Source organism: Suricata suricatta, chromosome X (genome assembly GCF_006229205.1).
Source record: "Suricata suricatta isolate VVHF042 chromosome X, meerkat_22Aug2017_6uvM2_HiC, whole genome shotgun sequence".
Lineage (NCBI taxonomy): Eukaryota > Metazoa > Chordata > Mammalia > Carnivora > Herpestidae > Suricata > Suricata suricatta.
Genome location: NC_043717.1, coordinates 110,294,866 through 110,319,985, shown reverse-complemented (window position 1 = coordinate 110,319,985; position 25,120 = coordinate 110,294,866). Strand labels below are relative to the sequence as shown.

General features: G+C 45.5%; 1 protein-coding gene across 2 annotated transcripts in view; it reads right to left on the bottom strand.

The window, feature by feature from the left end:
• Nucleotides 1–320: 320 nt before the first annotated feature.
• Nucleotides 321–25,120, bottom strand: part of TKTL1 (transketolase like 1) — a 25,223-nt gene continuing 423 nt past the window's right edge. Inside the window, exons 2-13 of one of the 2 annotated variants that reach the window (XM_029930180.1) lie at nucleotides 21,039–21,156; nucleotides 17,185–17,282; nucleotides 15,535–15,726; nucleotides 15,327–15,454; nucleotides 14,108–14,301; nucleotides 10,633–10,797; nucleotides 7,502–7,658; nucleotides 6,932–7,062; nucleotides 4,929–5,012; nucleotides 2,663–2,759; nucleotides 2,453–2,572; nucleotides 321–1,220 (exon numbers count right to left, since the gene is read on the bottom strand). In XM_029930180.1, the coding sequence (XP_029786040.1) occupies nucleotides 1,048–1,220; nucleotides 2,453–2,572; nucleotides 2,663–2,759; nucleotides 4,929–5,012; nucleotides 6,932–7,062; nucleotides 7,502–7,658; nucleotides 10,633–10,797; nucleotides 14,108–14,301; nucleotides 15,327–15,454; nucleotides 15,535–15,726; nucleotides 17,185–17,282; nucleotides 21,039–21,156 (1,657 nt within the window). In that variant the 3' untranslated portion in view covers nucleotides 321–1,047. The remainder of the gene's footprint in view (nucleotides 1,221–2,452; nucleotides 2,573–2,662; nucleotides 2,760–4,928; nucleotides 5,013–6,931; nucleotides 7,063–7,501; nucleotides 7,659–10,632; nucleotides 10,798–14,107; nucleotides 14,302–15,326; nucleotides 15,455–15,534; nucleotides 15,727–17,184; nucleotides 17,283–21,038; nucleotides 21,157–25,120) is intronic. The other variant, XM_029930182.1, reaches the window with a different exon arrangement.

The window sequence follows — 25,120 nt, the reverse complement described above, 5'->3', positions numbered from 1 at the left end:
GGGCAATGAAAGTTAGAACCACATCAGACACTTCCAGTCAATTTTAGTTTTCAGGTTTGGACCAATCTTTAAGCCATCTGGCTGTTTTTTTCCTGTACCCCAGCCACCCAACTCCTGGGCTCCCAGCTGAAGTAACCTCTCAGCTCGGGCCCTACACTGTCCTCAGGCGGCACGGCAGGCCTCCCATCCAGCACCCTTCCCGGGGTTCCTGTTGTGGGGGAGTGTTGCTTGCTCCCCTGGTTGAGATAAAATTCTAATTAGGAGAGTTTTTATCAGAGAAGCCAAATAACACATGAAAAGCACAAATGGAATCAAGCAGCTGCTTTTGAATATGCTTTATTAACATTAACTAGTATTAGCAGATGAATACAATAGAGCGATCAGATTTGGTCTGGGCACTGGACAGAGAAGACATTTGACACCTAACAAAGGAGTGCAGTGTGGAGACCACAACTAGTTGTGTCCTCTTTTCACAGAAATTGTCCCTGCAAGCAGCACAGGACATCTTAGGGCCTCCGCTGCTGCTCCATGGCCTCTGCGCCCGGCCGTAGAGGGGAGATGGAGGCAAACACCGGAGAAAATTCCAGGGCAACTGCAGTCACACTGGACTCGGGAAGCTGCAGGTAGGATGGCAGCACACACACTCTCGAACTGGGACAGCGGTGTGTGGCAGGGTGCTATAGTGTCACAAAACTGAGTGAGTACAGGGTACGGTTCAATTTGCCTTTCTTTACTTCTACCCACATTTACGAAATTTACCCTAGTTGATCCTCAAATCCAGTTACATGTTGTCTTCTCAGAAAACTTCACATTAGGTGGTTGTTTTTTTTGCAGCTCTTCTGTTATTTCTAACCTTATAAGACACTATAATGACTAATGAAAGATGAATTACACTTGTATATGTAGTTATAGCTTAGGAAGAAGGTAGTTAACTCGCTTTGCTTTTCAAAACAAAGCACAACAGGATAGATTTAAAGGACAGTTTGTCAGAAAGTGTAAATGTACGATAGAGAAGCTAGTCTTCTGGCTCTGGAGCCAACAGCTATTCTAGTTCATTAACATACATTTCACGGCCATTATGATGTGTCTGGCACTGACTCCAAACAGATCTAGCAGCTCACTGGACATACCACTCCGAGGTATGCCTCGCACTGCCAGCTGATGAACCGAGATGTCAGGATCCATGGAGACAGCTGCAGCGACGGCCTCCCCAATGCCACCTAGGGAAACAAGGGACATGAGGTTCTGTTCTGAAAGCAGCTAGTCAGCCTTAAAGCCCCAACATACAGAGGCCTTTGAGTTCGCTGGTTCCTAGGGAATAACATTCTTCAGTAGCCACGGATTCAGGTAAATAGTCATCCTCTAACCAGCCAGAAGAGGTCTCGTTCAAAACGGGGGGCCTCCAAACTGCTCCCAGCCCTATTAGAGCAGGAGCTCACCTGGGCTTCCATGGATGCAGGGGTCTGCAAGCTCAGATTCTTAAAGTTGTCAGAAACTCCCCAACCATTACACCGACAAATAAACCATACAGAAAAGAATGACCAAAGCAGGCCTAAGGCTACTAGCTTCAGTAGGGCTGTTTGCAAGGCTGGTCCTAAGGTGACACCTGGGCTGTTGGCATGGCTGCACGGTTTATGGGGAGCGCCTGCTCCACTGGGGGTCGGGGAGTTTGCTGCACGCCTGGCAGAGGGGCCCATGTGACCAGCGCCCAGCGAGGCCCACGCTGGTGAGTCCTGAGTGGGTCCCCTTGGTCTCCAGGGACGCATAGGTCACTGCTGGAGAAGGCAGAGGACTCAGCGGGCCCCTCACGGGAGGGAGGAAGCCCAAGACATGGGGTCCTTCACCCCGACCTGGGTCTTCTGTCCTCGTGGGTCCTGATGTGTCCTGTCTCTGTAAAACTTCAGCTGTGAGCAGAGTGTTCTAGAGGATCACTGTGGGTCACTATAGCCATGAAGTGCTCAGTGATCACAAGGGTGCTCTTGGGGCCCGATACACTAACACATGGAACTCCCCACTCCCTCATATGCCACACCTAGTGTTCCCCGGCCCCACACCCTGTTCCTGCATTTGTTATGTTCCCTCCCGGCCTACAAGGCACTATTTCCCATTTTGAGAGGGGAGCAAATTATTAATCATTCAAAACTCAAGAGCAACTGTGAAGCTTTACATTATGACCCCTTCCCGCCCACAATGAGTCAGACACTCCTTTGTGCTGTCACTAAGCCACCTGGGGACCAGGCACTCTGCTGGGGTCACACAAATGAGTATGGGCATGCCCTCGCAATAAGGAGCCAGTGTGGGTAGGCAAATCACCCCTGAAACGATACATTTGGAAAGAGCAGTGACAGCAGTTGCTGGACGGGTGGCCGGTTACCAGCCAGAAGCAGGTCACGCTCCCACACGCCTCATCAAAGCAGACTTTCACGACATGACCCTCGCAACTGGCACGTGCCTTCTGGGCAGTGATCTTCCACTGTGATAATATGGCCGCCTGTGGCTTTTGCACTGGAGATAATGGTGACAATATCCAGGGGTTTGATGGTAAATAGGTCAATGACACGGATGAAAATATCTGGAAAACAGCAATAGCCAGGTTTGTGTATGAAAATGAGTCCTACCTCTGCCCAGCCTAAACTTCCATTTTCACCAACAACCAACTGACCTTGCTTGGAAAGATCTTCGGCAGCTGCTAAGGCTTCATGCAGTGTAACTCCAGCTCCAATAACTGTAACTTTGTCATCGACACTGTGGCGGATGACCTGGTATTATGACCATCGAAGAAAAAAGCTGTGGTCACTATGCACAGAGCACATCTCAGAATACTCTGCTACACTGCTCTTCCCCAATCCTATCAATTTTACTCTTTAATAACTTGCTGAATCAGCACACTGACATATGACGACCCTCTTTTTGATAAACCCTACTTCATATTCACTTTACAAATTCACCTATCGTGCGCTTCTTACGGTGCCAAATCACTAAGTTCTTATAGAATAACAAAATGCCCCTTTAGCAAAGAAGGTGGATTTCAAGCTAGATCTGAAAGGCAGAGGGCCAGAAACAAGTCGTATGGGACACATGCTGCAGACCAGACTCACAGCCACAGAGGGCCTGTGACAAGCATGACTTGTGGAGTGCCCGCACATCTCGTCGGGGCGCGCACACAGACTGGACTCTGATGACGAACACGATGATGGGGGTCATTTGGGGGCATTGCAACATGCTCTGTGCCAAGCGCCTTGCATGCCCAAGTGCCCTGTAAGGCCCATGCAGTAGAGGGCTCATTCTGTGGCTGGGGAAAGCAAATCTGAGTGGGAGGAACTTGCTCAGGGTACCGTGAGGCAAAGCAGCCACGCCCATCTGACATCAAAGCCCACAGGCTCAACCACTTGCTATTCTGCAAGCAAAGATAGGGGCCTGGATTTTTTCCATAGGGTTCTATTTCCTCCAAAGCCTCTCAACCAAAGGCATCTGGAACTATCCCGCATCCCTTTGTATGGGTTTCCTTGTAGCTTAAGAAGCACTGCTGACAGTACAAACATTCAGGGCTTCCAAGCCACCCCATTCTTTGAGAAGATTCTAACTTTTTCATATACATCCATATAAACATATACATGTAACGTATCCCCTTTGCAAATCTTAGCCCTTGAATTATCCATGCCATGCACATTATCACACACGTTTTAACTCACATCCTTTACCATCAGGAAATGTACTTCATTTTGTCAGGACAGGGCAAATATTCAGGGGTCAAGAAGACAGGATATGAGAAAGCTCTGCAAGTGACGTTTCATTCACTGAGGCCACCCCCACCTCCACCCTCAGAGACAAACATACGGCTGTGAGCGTCAACGTGGGAGTACAGGGAGCACTAGAAGCCGTAGTTGACATGGGACGTGAATACTGCAGCTTTCTCCCTCAGGGCTGGCCAGCTACCCAGCAGCAGCAGGTCATGGACTGTTTCGGATATACCTGCTTTTCTGCAGCACTAAAGCCATTTGGTGCTCAGACAGTCCTTCTGAGCATTACGAACTATGAATTCTGCAGCAGCTTAGCTCTTAGCAATCAAGTCAGGTGTCAACTGTCGTTCCTTTAAGACTGGCTACATATTTAAGTGTATTCCAAAAAACCTTAAAAGATAAAAGATATAACTCTCTTCTGCAATGTGATCTCAACTATGCAAAATATACATACAGGCCTTTAAAAGGGCAGGAAGAAAACATGCCAGAACATCTGTGAGCCCTACTCACTAGGTGGCGAAACAGAGTCACTTATTTTCTCCCCAGATACTGCTGGTTCTCTGCACACATGGCCCCGACAGGTCAGGTCGGTGTCTGAATTCTGGTCTTGCTGCTCACTAACTGTGAACCCTGAGTAAGTTGCTCACCCACAACAGAGGGCTGCCAACAATCCGTGCGCTTCTAGGGCTCTTGTGAGAACACAGAAGATAGGAAGTACCCAGTGATGGGGTACTTTATCAGGCCCATGAGCAAGGCCATATCCCGCCAACTTTAGGGCCACACAGTGGCCAGCGCCAAGACATTCATGCTGCTTTTTATTCCTGGCTTGCATCTACAAAACCCAAATCTAACAGATTATTCATTTGAAATGGGTTGTATTATTTTGTTTAGCTTCAGATTGTGGTCATTTAGACCCTAACAACTCAAGTACCTTTAAGTTATTACCACTTTATCGATAAAAGTTCAACAAAGACTCCATTTGGAATGGAAAAATGTTTGCTTAGGCTGATATCGGTAGAATGCTCCTTCCTGAAGAAAACCACGTAAAGGTCACAATGGAATTTTCTTTTAAACTAGAGCAAAGAAAGGATCAAGCCTGGACTCTGTGGGGATACCTAGTGCTAGCTTTAGACCAGTTCTCTCCACGTGAAATGATACTAGAAGGCATTAGAGAACTTAAAGTCTTACCTTGGCCTGTCCAATCGCAAAGCTTTCTTGTTGGGAGTAAATAACTGCAGTCTCTGGTTTGCTGGTGCGAATATAGCACATCCCCTAAGGCATATATTAAAACCAGAGCCACATTTAAAAAAAAAAATCAAACTAGATTTCCAACTAATAAACTTGTTTTAAAAAGTAGGGGGGGGGCACCTGGGTGGCTCAGTCAGTTAAGCATCCAACTTCAGCTCAGGTCATGATCTCATAGATTATGAGTTCAAGCCCCAAGTGGGACTCTGTGCTGACAGCTCAGAGCCTAGAGCCTGCTTTGGATTCTGTCTCTCCCTTTCTTTCTGCTCCTCCCTGGCTTCCACTCTATCTTGTCAAAAATAAACATTAAAAAAAATTTAAAAAGTGGGGGAGGAAGACTGAACAGTTCACAAAGCACACATTTTGGAGCAGAGGAGAAGCATCTCACCCACTGGCAAACAGGTCAGGTGTCACTGGATCAGATTACTACCAAGCCAGGCAAAAGCCCTCGGCGGCAAGTTTCTATGCTAGCACATTCAATGATACAAGAAAGCTTTCTCAAATATGCACTAACTTGTTCTATCCCTCCCTACAGAAGATAAATGCAGGCCACAACACTGACTCATGTTTAATAAAAAGCCCAGAACACAATGTTAAGCAACTAATTTTTGCCAGAATAGTTTGTAATACTTCATTCTTAAAAATACTTTAGGGGTGCTCCATCAGTTAAGTAACCGACTTTTGGTTCCGGTTCAGATGATGATCTCACAGTCATGAGATTGAGTCTTGTGCTGGGCTCCATGCTCAGCATGGAGCCTGCTTGGGATTCTCTCCCCCACCCCCCGCCGCCTCTGTCCCTCCCCCACTTGGACACACACATAAGCTCTCACTCTTGCAAAAACAAACTTCAAAATACCAAAAACATCATTGGTAAAATAGTCTTTTTATATTCTGACTGAGCTGAGTGTTATCAACTTGAACACATAAAGAGTATAAATGAGTTTTCAAGTGTTTAATATATTAATTGATACACGTATTTAAACTATAAACTATTAATTTAGAAACACTGGTTCTACCCCAATCATGCCCAGGGCTGCACAGGCCTGGTGGCGAGGGGAGTCTATTGACCATTAGGTGGAGCACTTGAAAAGGTACAGACTGTCCTCCAGCCTCCCCTACAGCTGGGTTCTAGACCGGAATTAGGTGCAGTCCACCTGCTGCCCTTGTGGGAGACTTGAGAAAGGGTAAGTGGGGCACAATCCCTACTCTTGCCCTTCTAAGATGTTTCTGAGGGCGGACCAGGGCTGGGGACCCTGAGTTTTATCTACGGCAGAGACACTGGCCACCCACTGGCCACTCTCCAGCTTCCTGGATATCACAGGGTGGTGACAGCATGGGGTTTGTCTAAGGCCAACATTACTGACCGCTCCCTGCTGGAGCTCACACCCACGACACTGCTGAGAGGCCCCCTCTTGAAGCGCCCAGAGCACACTCCTCACGGTGAACCCTGCCCCACAGGCGCCACCAGCTATTGTTCCGTGTCCTTTTGCGCCATCTTTTAACGTGATCATGTTTATGTTCTACATGTCCAATCACCTTTTTGGGTGGGGGGTAATTGTTCTCTCTTTTAAAGGAATCACACAACCAAGTGTTCTATAATTAATATTACCTTTACATGGAGAAAAAAATGAGAAAACCACAATCATTGGTATCAAATTAGTAACAGAGCCCAGTAGCATTTTTGGCCTTAACCAATGTCTCCTTAAAAATACCCTGCTTGGTGGGGCACCAGGGGTAACTCAGTCAGTTAAGCGTCTGACTTCACTGAAGCTCAGGTCACGATCTCAGAGTTTGTGGGTTCAAGACCTGTGCTGGGCTCTCTGCTGACAGCTTAGAGCCTGGAGCCAGCTTCGAATCGTGTTCCCCTCTCTGCCCCTCCCCCACGCATGCTCTGTCACTCTCAAGAATAAAACATTTAAAAAATTTTTAAGAATTAAAAACAATACCTTGGTATTGGCTGCCAGGAAAACAGCATGCTCTGTTGAGATGGCATCACTTGGATAGAAAACAGTGCAGTTGGGGATGGCTCGAAACATGGCCAGATCCTCCAGAGCCATCTGGGAGGGGCCGTCTTCACCTGAGAAAGCAAAGCCGCAGCCCGACACACACATGATCAAGGGCCAAGCAGGAACCTGCCCTCTGCTGGATAAGCAACCACTTATTTCCATGGCAGCGACACACTTGTAGCTGAGCCCTACAAAACTGTCCAATTCTTGTGCCAACACAATGCCTTATAATCATAATTAACTGTCACATGTCTGTCTCCCGTGAAAGAGACATCACTGTGACACTGTGGGTTAGGATCCTAATTGACCTTCCAGATTAACATACCAGTGGTCTCATCTGGTCCCGACCCTCGCCAATGTCTGGCACTCAGTCACTGGGCACCACTGTCCAAGGTGACTCAATGCTCTCTTCCCCCCTCTCTGCCCCATCCCCCTCAAAATAAACTTAAATTCTAAAACACACACACACACACACACACACACGCGCGCGCGCACGCGATGGTAACATACCAGCAGATACTCCACAGTGAGACCCAATAAGGTTGATGCTGCTTTGAGAGATGGCTCCCATCCGGATTTGATCAAATGCTCGGGTCAAAAAGGCAGCGAAGGTGCTAACAAAAGCAACAGTCCGATCATGGGTGGCACATCCCAGCGCCACGCTCACCTGCCAAAAAAAAAAAAAAAAAAAAAAAAAAAAAAAAAAAAAAAAAGGTGAATTAAGACACCCTTGAAATACTTGCCCTATTTAAACAAAAATGTGGAAGCATCACAGTAGTAAAAGGGGAAACAAGTGCTTGGACCTGCCCCTCCTTTCCCCTTTCCCAGAGCAGTGACTGCATCCCAGGATAATCCCTATTTCACACTCCCCTCCCCCACCTCATCTTTCCCCAGGCACATAGCTGGGCAAACCCCAAATCTGGCAAACCCCTGGTATTGCGGGAACTTCCAGAAAATAAGAGGAATTGTGGCGCTGACGTGGCTCCAGGTCAGGAAGATAGGGAAGAGCAGACAGGAAAGCGTAGGACACTCAAGGCCTCCCTCCCCACAGCCCTTGCAGGTCCCCTTCCGCACCCTTCTTCCTATTCCCTCACAGGGTGCCCTCACTTCCTCTCCTGGGAGATGAGAAGTGAAAGATGGAGGCTCTCCCCCTGCCCCGCCACCCGCTGGAAAGGAGACACAGCAGCCCTGCACCTACCCATGGCCTACCTGCCCACCTGCCATACGGAACCTCCCCCTTCTCCCAGTTCTCAAGGGCATCTCCAACAGTGCAGTCATCCCTCCCCTCATGGATCCAACCCCTTTCTCTTGGGTCACTCTCTCACCATTCAAATATGTCCTTGTATCTCCCATCTCCACCTTGTCCTCCCCTCCAGACGCCACCCTTCATCTGTGTTCTCCCGCACAGAAAACTTCTTGTACCATCTTCACTTTCCCATTTCCGACTCTCTGCCCAGCCTCTTCCACATTATCAATAAAAGGCTTTCATGCATACAAACGTTAGGGCAATAAAATGGAAATAAGAATTCAGATAGAAAAACTTCTGAGAACTAAGGAGTCTTTGTGTAATCCTTAATCGGATAATTTGAGTATTAAAGTGCCTCAAATTCGATATATGGGAAATTACATCTTTTGTAACTACCCAAATTTGTGATGAAAAATTTATTTAGAAAAACACAAAGAGCAAATGCATTTGAAGACAAACTGATCAATCCTCCAAATTACGTGACCCCTAACCAACAAGTACCCTGACGGCCCCCCACCCCCGGCCCCTGGGCGCAAGCAGAGCTCCCGTGCTCCTCTAAATCTACTCCTCCCCCAATCATTTCCATCTTGGAAAGTGACACCACTGTACCCAACCATTCTGGTGTACCCCCAAGTGCCAGCCTTGGTTCCAGCCCTGACACCTACCACCTTGGCATCCTGTTAGCTCTCCTTCCAAAAGAGATTCCAGATATGCCCTCCGCTGGTAATGCCATCCTCCAGATCTGTGCATGACTCCTTATCACTTAAGTCTCAGCTTAAATGTTACGTCACCAGAGAGGCCATCCCCGACTGGCCCAAGTTACATTCTTACCATAGCCACCAGTTTCTTTTTTTTTTTTTTTTAAGTTTTATTTATTTTTGATAGAGAGAGAGAGAGAGACAGAGCATGAGAGGGGGAGGGGCAGAGAGCAGCAGACCCAGAACTGGAAGCAGGCTCCAGGCTCTAAGCTAGCTGTCAGCACAGAGTGTGACGCAGGGCTCAAACCCACGAACGTGAGATCTGACCTGAGCCAAAGTCGGAGGCTTAACCGACTGAGCCACCCAGGCGCCCCCATAGCCACCAGTTTCAACATGGCACTGGATACTACCTGCTAGCTGCGGTTTTATGAATTTTCTTCCCACTGTGGGAACACATCCGTAGACACAGAGTATATGCTGGGGAAGGTTGCTAACTAAAGGAATCAATGAGATGGGGAGTAAGCTTTCTTGTAAGAGACTCAATTCAGAAAATGCTGGATTGTATTTTTTCCATTCAAAATGGAAATAATGAGACCCATAGAAAATGTATTTATGCTTACAGATGCAATGATCTACTTTACCAAAAAGGGTGGCTTAAATTCCAATACCAACAGGGCCAGAGAAGCACCGTAAATGAACAGTGCAGGCCGGCCAGCAGCACAGGCGTGGCCAGCTGGTCGTGGACACCCATCTTAAGGGGGCCCCCTACTTAGTTCCAGCCAACTGGTGGCAGAAGGTAATGCGGTCTTGGTGCTGACAGATCTTCCTATTCTTTAAGAGAATACAGAAATTTGGATTCTACAGATAATCTGATTTTTTAAATTTGGCAATCAATTAAAACATTTTATAAATACTACTTGTTCCAAATGAAATCTCTCTGGTGGTCCCATGAGACCTGCTGACTCCTAATTTTCTGGCTGGTGTTGTTTTTGTCCTCTAAGATGTGAAGATAGATATGTGTTGTCCTCGGTGGTGGCAAAGAGCTGTAGAAGTCAAGGTGTTTGCTTGAATTAACTCCTTTTTCTCGAGAGGGGTGTGTGTGTGTGTGTGTGTCGGGGGGGAACGTGTACATGCATACAAGAGATTCCCTGCATTAGTATCACTTGGGGTAGAGACTAAGCACAGATGAGCAGAACAACCTAACTCAGGGCCATCTTGAGGTAGCAGGTAGGGTAACATTTGCTTATCTAGGACATATCAGGCTCAATGCTACAAAGGAGAAACCAGTCCTTTGTAGTTCTTTCAACCTATTGGCCTTCAGGTGGGTGTAGGACTGGCTGGTCTGGGGTTTGGGTGGAGAGAAAGAACGGAAACACCTACAGCTGCTGGGGAGCTTGGGATACTTCAGGTCTGAAGCCCCAGGGTCCGTGGCCGTGACTCTTGGCCTGATGCCCTCTGCATACCCAGAGATGGTTCTTATGGTTCTGAGCAGTCCACCCTGCCTCTCCTGGCAGTCCTGGAAGCCACCCCGCACACTGCCTAGCTACTCTCTACTTGCTTCCTCAAAGACATTTTCCCTCCAGTTCCTTTGCTTTTATAAATGGAAAGAAAAATTAATTGGGGGCTGGCCTCCTGCATCCAGCAGGCCACTGTCAGTCAATGAGAAGACCTAAGAGGGACGCCCATAGCATACGCACCATGTTTTGCTCAGCAATAAAACATTCAATGAACCGCTCAGGGTGCTCCTTCTTGAATATGTCTGAGAAGGTGGAGTTCTTGGTGTCACCATCCAGCACAATGACTCTATCGTTCGCATGGCCCAGTTTAGCCAGAGCCAAACCACATGCTTTCCGGGTAGCTACCTGGAAAAAATCAAACAGTAGCATTTTCTACAGCAGATGCAGGTGAAATTTTGTGGATTACAAATTGTCTTCCATCTTAATGAAGAAATAAAATTTGTGATTCACCAATAATTTCCTTCTGTGTCTCAAAAATGGATCACTAGCCAATCTTAAGCCCATCCTTGGTTCATTGGATAGCGGTTCTCAAAAATAAACTTATTCTTCTGCCTCATAGTTTACCAAAACAAAATTTAAAAAAAATTTTAAGGTTTTGTTTATTTTTGAGAGCGAGAGCGAGAGCGAGAGCGCATGAACAGGGGAAGGGCAGAGAGAGAGGGAGACAGAATTAGAAGCAGGCTCTAGGCTCTGAGCAGTCAGCACAGAGCCTGATGCAGGGCTAGAACCCACAAACTGTGAGATCATGACCTGAAGTTGGATGCTTAACCAACTGAGCCACCCAGGTACCCCACCCAAAACAATTTGTAAGACCCCACAAACTGTGAGATCATGACCTGAGCCAAGATCAAGAGTCAGATGCTTAACTGACTGAGTCACCCAGGTGCCCCTTAAAATGTAGAATTTTAGAATTGTGATACCAATAACAAGAAATTCCATTAGGATATTGAGATTGAACTAAATTTATGGATTAATTTAGGGGAGGACTGCCATCTTCACCATATTGACTTTTTCTATTACAAATTAACGTTTGGAATTTTCTCAAAATGTTAAACACAGAAACACCGCATGACCCAGCAGGTCTATTCCTAGGTATACACCCAAGAGAAAAATAGATCTCAACTAAAATTTGTACACAAATGTTCAAAGCAGCTTTATTCACAACAGCCAAAAGGCAGAAACAACCTAAATGTCCAAGGATTGAATGAGTAAACAAAATGTATGGTATATTCATAAAATGGAATAATGTACAGACCACAACAGGGATGGACCTTGAGAACACCGTGCAAAAAGTTCACATACGACTAATATGAAATGTCTGGAACATGCAACTTCACAGAAAAGTAGATGAGTGGTTACTAGGGCCTGGGGGAAATGGAGACCGACTGCTAATGGGTATGGGGTTTCTCTTGGAGGTGATGGAAATGCTGTAAGATTGGGTGTGGTGATAACTGCACAATTCTGTTAATATGCTCGACTCTACTGAATTGTATACTTCAAACGGATGGATTACATATAGAGAGAACCCTATCCCAATAAAACCATTGTTTTTGCCTTCCATCTGTCCTTGTTCATTCCTCTAAATACTCAAAATATTAAAAAATTTTTGTTTACTTTTGAGAGGGAGGGAGGGGGATGGGCAGGGGGAGACACAGAATCCAAAGCAGGCTCCAGGCTCTGAGCTGTCAGCACATGGCCCAACGCAGGGCTGAAACCCATGAATTGAGAGATCATGACCCGAGCTGAAGTTGGGATGCTTAACTGACCAAGCCACCCAAGCACCACTCAAAATCTTTTTTTTTTTTCGCTAAACAATTCATGGAGGTAGTACAAAACTCCAGTTATGAAAACCTCGAGTCAAAAGGCCATCTTCTCCCTGCTCACCTGTCCCCCAGCCACCCAGTCCCCTGCCCAGAGGTAGACAGAACTGACAAGTCTGTGGAGCATCTTTTCAGGAATGGTCTATGCACAAATATTTGTTGAGCATCTCATGTATACAAAGCATGTGGGTTTCTCTTGCGGCTACAGTTTTAAAAGCATCTTAATAGAGCTCCTGTATATTTATTTTACTTTTCTTGCCATTACAAGAATCATCTCTTCATTTTGTTAATACAAAAAAGAGATTAGGGGGCGCCTGGGTGGCTCAGTCGGTTAAGCCTCCGGCTTCGGCTCAGGTCAGATCTCACGTTCGTGGGTTTGAGCCCCACGTCGGGCTCTGTGCTGACAGCTCAGAGCCTGGAGCCTGCTTCCGATTCTGTGTCTCCCTCTCTCTCTGCCCCTCCTCCTCTCATGCTCTCTCTGTATCACAAATAAAACATTAAAAAAATTAAAAAAAAAAGAGATTAGTCTTTGCATATTAGTGTTTTTTAAGTATGTATTTTTGAGAGAAAGCATGCACCAGCGGGGGAGGGGCAGAGAGGGGGTCAGAAGTGGGCTCTGTGCTCCAGAACCCCCGAACCAGGAGGTCATGAACTGAGCTAAAGTCGAGCACTTCACCAACTGAGCCACCCAGGTGTCCTTGTGTATTAGTTTTGATAGAAGCTCTTTTACTAGATATATGATGCCCCCCACCTTTTAAGGTTCTACACAAAAAGTTATAATTTTATGCTGCTTTACAACTTAAATAATTGGGGTGAACTCTTGTCCTCTTGCTGGGTCATTTCCATTTCATCAGCATTCAATGCTGAAATCAACCTACTATCTATTTAAAGTGGCAGGAGATGGGCAGAAGGAGAAAAAGAATTCCAAGCAGGCTCTACGTTCAGCACTGAGCCTGATGTAGGGCTTGATCCCGCAACATGGAATCATGACCCAAGCTAAAATCAAGAGTCAAATGCTCAAACAACTGAGCCACTCAGGTGCCCCAACATTCATTCTTATAGACATAACTGCACACTTACATAGGTATTTCTGTAGAATAAATTCCTAGGAGTTTTACTATTAGTTTGAAGAATATGAACAGCTACAGTGTTGCCAAAGTACCCTTCAGTAATATGTGCTTTTTCCTGATTAACACCTTTCTTCTGTTCCCCCCCTCCAATTTCTGGAGTAGTCAATCCATTTATTTTAACCCATACTATCATGCTAAGAAAACATAAGCAACACTCTAAAGGTCTCCAAATAAACAAATCAAGGATAAACAAATAATTCCTTCCTCCTGGGCTCATTACCTTGCTCTTTTCAATTTCTGGAGACTCTGCCTATTTGGAGCCTATTATAGCAGGGATTCATGCCTAATTTGATTCCTTTCTGAAGAACTGGTCTTTGATGAACTGACCTACTCCCTTCTGTAATCCAGGGGGTAAGTCCGAAGCCTTAGCCCAACCAGGCCCCGACCCTTAAAGCAGACCCAGAATTATGGCAGTTTCACCCACAGTAGACTGCCACACCACAATTTTGCAAGCAAAAGCTACAAAGCACTAGGTGCTTATAAGTATCAATTGACTAGTAAGAAAATTCAGACTGAGTTTGAAATAAAAGTATAAATATCAGAAATAGTAAAAGAGAAGATAAAACCATTTTTATTGCATATAACCTTTAGTTAAATGTCATCCAATCTAACTACTGGTTCATCCACGGAGATCAGAATGAAGAGTCCTGTGCTTTAAAAAAAAAAAAAAAAGCAGAGAACAAAACAGTAAGACAGTTTGCCTACCTTCTCTCCAACTGCGTAAGCAGGTGGAGAGATCATTTCTATACCCAGGATGCTGATAAGAGGCGAGTCTTCAATAGGTGGTTTTGGGTCAAGGCTCCTGTTGGTCTCTATCTGGCTCTCAATTAGTTTGATAATTGCATCAATTCTTTCTTTTGGCATTGGCTTTCCATGCCAACTTTCTGTATCTTCAACACCTGCAACCAAATAAAAGACATTTGTTCCAGAAATATATAATTGAGTGTCTGTTAGACCATCTCAAAGACATCCTGACAGAAACAATATTAGCCAAGGACTCACAAGAGTAAAAACCTGGCCCAGAGAGCCTGAGTTGGGACTGCACCCCCTGAGCACAGCCTGAAAAGGCCCAGCGGCTCTTGAGGGCGGGGCCACTGGCCCACGTGCTGGTGCATGGAGCGGAGCGGGTAGTGTGGGATAGGAGGCTGGAGAGACACGCAGGGTGGACCATGGAGGATTCCGTGCACATAATGAGTTTGAGTTCTGTCAGACTCAAGATAGGAAATCAGAGGAATCTGGAGTGGAAAGGTGACTGATGAAATATTAAATGTCCAAAAATCACCATGGCAGTCATGTGGAGACTGGCTTGAGGAGACTATAATTAGGGAGAGATTACTTGGGTCTGAGCAAGGGAGACAGAGAGCAGTGAGCAGATGTGAAATCAATCAGAACTGATGACAGACTGTGTTTGCATGTAAGGGGCATGCAAGGGACAAGACAAAGACAATACCCAGAATTTCCAGAATTCTCCCAGAAGCAAACTGGTTAAGTGGTCATTTACTGAACTGGGGACACCACAGGAAGACTGTATTTTAGGAAGGAGTCACAGAACAGTTTTAGCCCAAAGCACTGACATTAAAACAAAAAAGGAATCCTACCCTTTGCAACTATTTATACTTGAATAACTTCAGGTATCAGCTTTGAAATCTACAAGATACTTTCAAAACCCTTCTTGCATTCAGAAAAATCCCGGCGCACTTGCTGGGGGGCCTGGGCTTCCCCTCCGATCCTAACCAGACGTGCTGTCTATTAAGGACCAAGGAAAGCAAGAGCCTCCAGCACATTTACAGGTGTAATCACTGAGCACTACTAAGCCAGCTGTCTGCCTGGCCAGCCTGAGCCTCCTCCTACCACACAGCTGTGCAGACACATGTTTTTAATAACCCTGAACAGAAAAAAAAAAACAACAAAAACTTTTGCTTACTTGGAATGCCCCGACCCTTGAAGGTTTTGGCAACTATAGCAGTGGGCTTGTTCTTTACTTGATTTGCCCGCCAGAATACCTGGCACAGAGCCTCCACGTCACGGCCATCCACTACGTAAGTATTCCATCTGTCAACCCAGGAGGAAGCCAGGTTATAAAGTGAAGGCGGAATAGGGCAAAAAGGTGACATAAAATGGGACAGAATTACCCAAAGGCTTCGCAACGCTTCTGATAGACATCTATGCAGTGCTCGGGGGGCAAGGCACCACTGTGGCCCAGGCGGTTGACATCGAAGATGGCCACAAGATTATCCAGACTGTAGTGGGAAGCAAAAGCCAATGCTTCCCAGACGTAGCCTTGCGAGGACTCAGCATCTCCCAAGAGGCAGTACACCCGGTAGCTAGAGCAAGCCAAGAAAGGTTAAGACCCTGCTTAGGGATTTTCTGGACCACGCAAGCAAATACATTTCATGGAGAGAAATAAAGGAACAGAATGGAACAGTTGCTCCACACATCATTAGGTTCCTAAGACATTTTCTCGTCAGGTCTATCCAAACTCTACAGCTAAGGAAACACAGCTTTAACAACTTGGGCTTCACAAGAGGAGCTTCACAATTGGCTAGTTTTCTTACTCCAACATTCTTCTGCCATGTCTCTGGGATCCACAAACAACAGGAATGTGGAGGAAGTAACCCCCTTAAATACCAAACATTTACATATAGTTTCTTGATAAGCTTTGTTTTAAGCACAGCTACCCTCTATTTCTGATCTTATAAATGTATGTGTAATAATCCTATCAAAACATTGTACCTCAGGAGCATACATTGTTGTAAACAGTGAACTTCTCCAAACAAAAACACAAAAATGTTAAGACCAATAAAACACAACCTAGACCCCACAAAAACGATGCAAAGTTTTTAAAAACTTGGGTGGCTCCGCCAGTTAAGCCGCCAACTTCAGCTAAGGTCACGATCTCACAGCCTGTGGGTTCACCTCCCCATCAGGCTCTATATGGAGAGCTCAGAGCCTGGAGCCTGCTTCTTATTCTGTGTGTCCCTCTCTGCCCCTTCCCGGCTCACACTTGGTCTCTCAAAAAAAAAAAAAAAAAAAAAAAAAAAAAAAAAAAAAAAAAAAAAAAAAAAAAAAAAAAGATAAACATTAAAAAAAAAGTTTAAAAAATTGGTTACCCACAGGATAGGGACTAATAGAAGCAATAATGAGATGAAAAATGTCAACAGACTTCTGGGAAATGGAGCAGGGTAGCTGCCTGAGCAGTGGAGGAAGCACAACCAAGTGCCTCCAAACGGGCCACCTGGGCTAGAACCAAAATGTGAGGGTCTGGACTCAGGCATGTCAGGTGCATCTCGAGAGAACATGCACACCAACACGGCCAATCTTGGGGACCCCAGCACCAACCCTAAGTTGCTCACACATCAGCAGTAGCTGGGCACACACCTCTGTAAGAAAGACACCGGTCAGCCTATCTTAAGAAAGGTTGGACTACTCTAGAAGAAAAAAAAAAAAAACACACCTTTGACTATTAACATATAGGGATTCCCAATGCAAATGCGCCAGCTACTCCCCTCCATAATGAAGCTCACCGAGAAGGGGAAAACAAGGAGGTCACTATTAATAAGCAATAGAAATAAACCAGTTTCTATAGTGCAGGCAGCACTTAGAACCCAACCAGAGAAGTCAGTACAGTTTAAAGAAACACAATTTCTTTACTGCATGAACACTTAGGAGCCTGAACTTTCTAAACAGTAACTATATTCCCAAACTAATAAACCATAAATAAAGCCAAAGTGTCTGAGGGGTGTGGTGGGGACAGGTAAACAGTTACTGGATAAGCACCTTACCTGGCTTTGTCAAAGTACTTGCCAGTATATGCCATCCCGCAAGCAGCCCCCAGTCCTTGCCCAAACCATCTGGTTGCCACATCAACAAACGGCAGCCTCTGTAAGAGAAGGGACCAAATGAACATAGACACACCTGTAGGACACACGCTATCAATCCAACTTCCAGCACGGAGCACAGACTGCTGTTTGGAATGGCCCCTCCCACTCTTTGGGGTGGATTTCTCTTTACCACACCCACATGGTAACCCCAAGTCTCAGATCAACATCACAAACAGGGGGAGCCATAGGCAATCCAAGATCAGCTGAACCTATGGGAATATAGAGAAGGGAAATTTCTTCAAATAGCAGCTTAACAGAGCCTAACTAAGAGCAAGGCATAAAATGTAAGCATGACCTTTGCCATTTTAACAAGGCCTTTCATGTAGTTCTATAAAAACCAGATATTCAATCTTTTTGGAGAATGTGGGTTCTTAAACAGAAGCCAAAAACACAGGGGTGCCTGGATGGCTCAGTTGGTTAAGCATCAAACTCTTGATCTTCCCTCAGGTCAGGATCGCACAGTTTGAGATCAAGCCCTGAGTTGGTCTCTGTGCTGACAGTTTGAGTCTGCTTGGGATTCTCTCTGCTCCTCAAAAATAAACATTTGAAAAAAATGGGGGCACCTGGGTGGCTCAGTTGGTTAGGCATCCGAGTTTGGCTCAGGTCATGATCTCACAGTTTAGGAGTTTAAGCCCTGCATCAAGCGAACTTGAGCCCTTCTTCGGGCTCTGTGCTGATGGTATGGAACCCGCATGGGATTCTCTCTCTGCCCCTTGCTCACTTGGGCCCTTCTTCACCCCCTCTCCCCAAACGGAAGATTACAATTTCCCTGGTTTGTAAAACTCCAATCAAATGAGATTTCAGAAGCAGTCATCTAGAAGTGTTGATGCCAGAAATGAATCACTTTACACCATTACTCTTCCTCTCCCCTCTTCCTGTGTTTATGCATAGGCTACTCTTATCCCATGAAGATAATGCCCTGAGTGCCACAACACAATGCCAAGGGTCCCAAGCTTCCAAAGACACACTGAACTTCTTCAATACTTCCATTGCCACCATTTTGAACTGGCCACAAACATCTCTTCACTGTCACTGCAGTAACCCCCTTACTTCCCCCCACAGCTATTCTCAAGACAGCCACCAGAGGGAGCCTGTTATAACCTAGGTCCATTCCTCACCCTGCAAAGAACTGTCCAAGGTCTCTCCATCTCGTGCCAAGCAGAGCCCAAGTTCTTGCACCAGCCTCCCCTCCCATCGCTTTGGATGCCCTGGCTTTCGTGCTGCCCCTTGAATGCCCAGGGCATAACCTGGCTCAGAGCCGCAGCACTCACAGCTCCCTCTCCCCGAAGTACTCTGGTGCATGAGCCTAAATGGGCGCACAGCTCACTCTCACTATCCTCCAAGTCTGTGCTCAAATGTCAGCTTTTTTAATTTAACGTTTTATTTATTTTTGAGACACAGAGACACATAGCATGAGCAGGGAGAGAGGGAGACAGAATCTGAAGCAGGCTCCAGGCTCTGAGCAGTCAGCACAGAACCCGACGTGGGGCTTGAAGCCATGAACGTGAGATCATGACCTGAACTGAAGTCAGAGGCTTCACCAACTGAGCCACCCAGGCGCCCCCAAATGTCAGCTTTAAGGCTTTCCTGGACCATCTGTTTCAACTAGTAAACCCTCCTCCTCACTTCCCTTGGACCCAGGATGCTCAGGCACATCTGACTTGGTGGTTATCTAGGTTTCTTGCCTGACCCCTCCTCCATTCAAATGTCAGCTCCATTCAAGCAAAGAATGAGGTGGTGTTGTTGCTACCAAGGATTCTTCTCCTGTCCTGCTCCACCCAGGGCCCTTAACCTCCCTTAGCTTTTTTCATACCCTTGTGCCCCCAGAAACTCCCTGTTTTGTATGCCTAGCTCTGCAGAACCATCCCACTGAAGTCTCTGCTGTGTCTCTAGCTCTGCTAGAGAGTGTCCCACTCAGGCAGCAGGAGGCTGTAGGATTGACTGAGAAGACTGGCAGGCACCATCACAGTGCCTGGTTTGGTGGAGGTACCCCCACGTGGGTTGCCTTCTCTTCCCCCAGGAACCTTTCTGCTGTGGCAGGAGGGATACACTCACGATTGGGGGGGTGAGCAAGAGCTAGAATAAAAACGCATACAAAGTGTTATCTATGCACACTCAGAAAAAACTTCTCCTTCAGGTGGTACTTACCTTTGCTCTGGCACAAAATCAGCTTCAAGAACTAGTTTACAAGAACAACTTGTGGTTACTTCTCTGGTCTGCTTGGCTGGAGAAAACAGGTGAGAAAACAAAGCCCTGCAGTGTGGCAGGAGTGGATACAGGGGGTCACAAGACCCTCCCCATAAGCCTTCACAGCACCTCAGAGTCCAGGATATGGACTCTACCAGGCCTTAGCAGTGAGCCTCTAAATGCAGTGGTTTGTGCTGGACATTCGCATCCCAGGAGTACTGATCATGAAGACCGTGTTGGCTCCTCTGCCACTGCAAGCCCATTTATTCCATTCTCGGCCAAGGCCAAGAGAAACTATGTTCCTATGTGTTTTCTCTTTCCTTCCGAATTTACCGGCTTTTTAAATCTGAGGAATCCCTAAATTCTGGCAGCTGAACAGTGCCCAGCCTGCTACTGCATGCCAGAAAGCCTCTTTATCCCCCTAAGACCAGTGACTAAGATACCAACAGTTACAGGACAGTCTAGCCATATTATGATTTTTTATTTTATTTTTTTTGTTTTGACAGAGTGTGCACAAAGAAGAGAGGTACAGTTCAGATGTGAGGCTCGAACTTGCTAACTTTGAGATCATGACCCCAAGCTAAAATCAAGGTCGAATGGGAAATAAAGATAAACATTGGGTGGAATATCCCTCCAAATTAAACTCAGTTTTCCAAGGGGTGCATGGGTAGTTCAGTCTGTTAAGTGTCTGACTTCCTCAGGTTACCATCTCACGGTTCATGGGTTTGAGCCCCACGTTGGGCTCTGTGCTGACAGCTCAGAGCCTGGAGCCTGCTTCACATTCTCTGTCTCCCTCTCTCTCTGCCCCTCTCCCACTTGCTGTCACTCCCTCTCTCAAAAGTAAATGAACATTAAAAAAAAAAAACCTCAAGTTTCCTGGAGTTTAACATAGATCCACTAATGTTGCCCACCTCTACCAAGGTGGCAGAGGATGGGAGCATGACCCTGCTGGGGTTGGGGGGGCTTTAGTGCTACGTGGGGTAAGGCAGAGCACCAACAAAGGAAAGGAAGTGTGGCCAATTGCCACAACCATCCTTTCCACCACTGCAGTCCTTTCTAGAACACCTTTTAAATCTTTATGAGGTACTATGGTCTGAACATTTGTGCCTCTCCAAACTCCTATGTTGAAAATCTAACCCCAAAGTGATATCAGAAAGAGGGGGAGGTCTTTGAGTGGTGATTAGGTTACAAGGGCAGAATCCTCACAAATGGGATTAGTGCCCTTATAAAACAGGCCCTAAAAAGACTACTTTTCCTTCTGTTGTGTGAGAGTACAATGAAAAATCTGCAACCAGCAAGAGGACCCCCACCAGACTGTGACCATGCTGCTGCTTTGATCCTAGACTTGTAACCTATAAAACAATTAGAAATAAACGTTTATTCTTTATAAACCACCCAGGCTGTGGTTATTTTGTTATAGCAGACTGAATGGACTAAGAAATGAGATAAATAAAAAAGAACCAAATAAATAAACAGAGCCCATTTCAGGCCTTGTTGCCATACGGTGGCTTTTAAAATGATTAATACGCAAGCATCTGAGCAGGTCCTGGGCTCCTGTCCTGGCTTACCTTCGAATGGACAAAACGGTCATTGTCTTGGTTATTCGGATCTTCCCGTTTATACCTCATGGTATGGAAGAACAGCACGGCCATGATCTCGGCAGCACTACTGGAGGACGCAGGGTGGCTTAAAGACAGACATGGCACAGGTCATTTCTCACAGGTAAGTGATTCACCATGCACACAGTGCACAAGGAGGCCTTTTATTATACATACTTCTAAGCCTGGAAGCAGCAGTCATTTCTCCCAGGCATGGAAGAATCCAACCAAGGAAAAGGGATGCAGGGCCACTGCCACCAAGTTCATGGCTTTTAAGAACGCTATTAAGTCTCAGTAACTTCATAATCCCCCCCCCACCCCGTGGAGAATAGGATCTCCAAGACCAACCTCCTTCCCCCATCAACAGAGCACCAGTATACTTGGGGTAAATTCATCTGGTGACTGGACTCTATCAGCACCGGAGTAGTCTTTGAATCAATCTGTGATATCATTACTCAAAAACACCACAAAGCACAAATTAACCCATGTATGTAGGAGAAATATTTAACAAGAAAGCAAAGAATACTCAATGGAGAAAGAACAGTCTCTTCAACAAATGGTGCTCGAAATAGGATATATACATGTGAAAAATTAAAAAAATGAAACTAGAATCCTAGTTTCCACTCAGAGAAATTAGCTTGCAATAAAATTAAGACTTAAATGTAAGACCATAAACCAGTGGACTCCTAAGAAGAAACAGGAAAGAAACCTCCTTGACATGAATCATTGTACTAGTTTTTTGGGGGATATAATAACTAAAGCACAAGCAATAAATAAATAAGTGGGACTACATGAAACTAAACTTCTGTAAAGGAAACCATCAGCAAGGTGAAAAAACGTACAGAACAGGAAAAAATACTGCCAACTATGTTATCTGCGAAGAGATTAATATCCAAAACAGAAAAATGCATACAACCCAATAACCCTCCAAAATCAGGTAAAAATATAGTCAAAGAACCTGAACACCCACCCCCAAATATATGCATGACCAACAGGCACATGAAATGATGCTCAAAATCACTAATCATCAAATAAAAGGAAATTAAACCTCCAAGGAAGTATTCCTTCACGTTAGAATGGCTGTCATCAAAAAGCCAAGAGGTGGGCAAAATGGAATCCTCATTTGCACTGCTGGTGAGACTGTAGATTAGTGAAACTGCTATGGCTAACAGTATGGAGAATCCACAAAAAATTAAAACTAAGACTTCCATATGACCTAGCAATTCTACTTCTGGGAATGTATCTGAATGAAGCGAAAACACCACGTCAAAAAGGTATCTGCATCCTCATATCCACAGCGGCATTATTTACAATAGCCAAGACATAGAAACAACCCAAATGTCCCTTAAAGAGAGAGATAATGTGATACATAAAATACAATATTATTCTGCCACAAAAGAGGGCTACTTGCCATTTGTGACAAAATGGACAGACCTTGAGAGCATTATGCTAAGTCAACAGAGAAAGACAAATACTAGATGACTTCCCTTGCATGTGGAATCTAAAAACAAAAACACCTCCAAACCCCTAAAAAAAAAAAAAAAAGAGATCATAAAATGTATGGTTACCAGAAGCAGGGGATGGGGAAGGGTGAACTGGATGAAGGTGGTCAAAAGGTTCAAGTGTCCAGTCGTAAGTACCGGAGACATAAGGTACAGCATAATGACTATAGCTAACACTGCTATATGGTATATTTGAAAAAGTAGACCTTGAGAATTATCATCAATGAAAAAAAATTCTTTGCATGTGTATTAGATGTTTACTAAATTTATTGTGGTAATCATTTCATGGTATATGCAAATCACCGTGCTGTATACCGTAAACGTACAGAAAGCTACATGTCAATTATATCTCAACAAATCTGGAAGAGTTAAAGACAACGACACTGCAAAAATCCATTCTACTACCCAAAATGAATTTCTTTTAGGAAGTAAATGAATGGTGAGACACGGAAGTTTCTCATGGTGGATTAATTGGAGGTCCTTACTGAAATCCAAAATAACTGTTCTTAGAAAGCAGCTGGCCTGGGAGTCCAGCCCGTCCCTCATTAATTCGGAAGGGAAGAGGAGACAGGGCTGGAGAACAAAACCAACTCCCTAGAGCCCCTGCCTCAACTTTCAGAAAAGATTTGAGGCCCAGCTCAGGTATGTTAACAATCTCTTCCTGCAAGTTTCACAATTAGAACGCAGACTTAGGGGCACCTGGGTGGCTCAGTTAAGCAACCGACTTCGGCTCAGGTAATGATCTCACTCATAGTTCATGGGTTTGAGTTCCACACCAGGCTCTGTGCTGACAGCTCAGAGCCTAGAGCCTGCTTGGGAATCTGTGTCTCCCTCGCTCTCTGCCCCTCCCCCATCCACACACTGACTCTCTCAAAAATAAAAAAAATTAAAAAGAAAAAAAAGTGGGGACTTAAACCCCTTACCTTGCAAGTATTCCCTGAGCAGATGAGGTGAACTTAAATTGTTACAGATACATTAAAAATTAAAAAAACCCAAAATTGTTAGAGATGCCTTGAGAAAACGCAAACCATTAACAACTCTGAAGGCGAAGGGAGAAAAATGAAAGTGTAAAAAAAAAAAAAAGAGGCCGACATACGCAGTTTAAGAGTTCTTAAAGTCATCTACGCAGTCATTTTAATGTCATAGCTCAGGGGTAAAAGATTTAAAGAAATACCATGGAAAGCATTTTACTCCACCACCAGAGAATGAAATTGGAAATTACTAACAGAAGAAAAGCTGGAAAATCCACACATTTGTAGAAATTAAACACCACACTCTTAACCAGCCAAGGGTTCAAAGAAAGAACAAAGAAATCAGAAAATACTTAAGAGGGGTGCCTGATGGGGCACCTGGGTGGCTCAGTCGGTTAAGCCTCCGACTTCGGCTCAGGTCAGATCTCACGTTCGTGGGTTCGAGCCCCGCGTCAGGCTCTGTGCTGACAGCTCAGAGCCTAGAGCCTGGAGCCTGCTTCTGGTTCTGTGTCTCCTTCTCTCTCTGCCCCTTCCCCTCTCATGCTCTCTGTCTCAAAAAAAAAAAAAACATTTAAAAAAAATTTAAAAAAGAGGGGTGCCTGAATGGGGCAGCGCGTTAAGACTCCAACTCTTGATTTCCGCTCAGGTCAGGGTCTCAAAGTCCTGAGGTCCAACCCTGGGTCCAGGTCTGCGCTAAGCATAGAGCCTGCTTAAGAGGGACGCGCGTCCCTCCCCTCCCCCCACGCGCGTCCCTCCCCTCCCCCCACGCGCGTCCCTCCCCTCCCCCCACGCGCGTCCCTCCCCTCCCCCCACGCGCGTCCGCCCGCCAGCTTTCTCTCAAAAATACGTAGGAAAAAATGAAACCAGACAGAGCATACCAAACTTTAAGGAATACAGCAAAAACCAAGCTACGAAATTTATGTTATTGATCTTTAGTTTTTGACGAAAGCATTAACATCAAAACTCTAACTTTACAGCGTAAGAACTAGAAAAACTAAACCCAAAGCTACCAGAAAGAGTAATAAAGGTTAGAGCAGAAACGGACACCAAGAAAACCGGTAGGACAAATCGACACACACACAAAAAATCTTTAATAAGTTTAACCAAAAAAAAAGAAAAAAAAGAAAAAAACCTTAAATTTACCCAGATTTAAAATTACCAATTTCCAAAATGAGACCAAGAGTAGTAGAGCTGTACCATCAACCGTACAGACACAAAAGGGAACGTACAGTGCAGTAAAGAACTGTACGCCAATAACTCGGCAAGCGGCCAAGAAGTTTCTAGAAGCAGAAAATTCAAGAACGCGGAGGACCAACTAAATTCGAAACACCACCAGTAACTAGTAAGACGACCCAACCAGGAGTCACAAACCTCTCTGCACAGGAAACCTTGGCCCTGATGGCCTCCCTAGTGAATTTAAAGCCCGAGTTCGACCCCGCCCCTCCCCGTGTTCCAAAAGCCCGAGGGGAACGCAAAACGTCCCGCCGCCCGCGCGCCTCACGAGCAAGCGAACACACGCGACCGGGACTCCAACGTCCTCGGCAGACACGTGGCGGGGGGAGGGGAAAGCCGCCTTCGG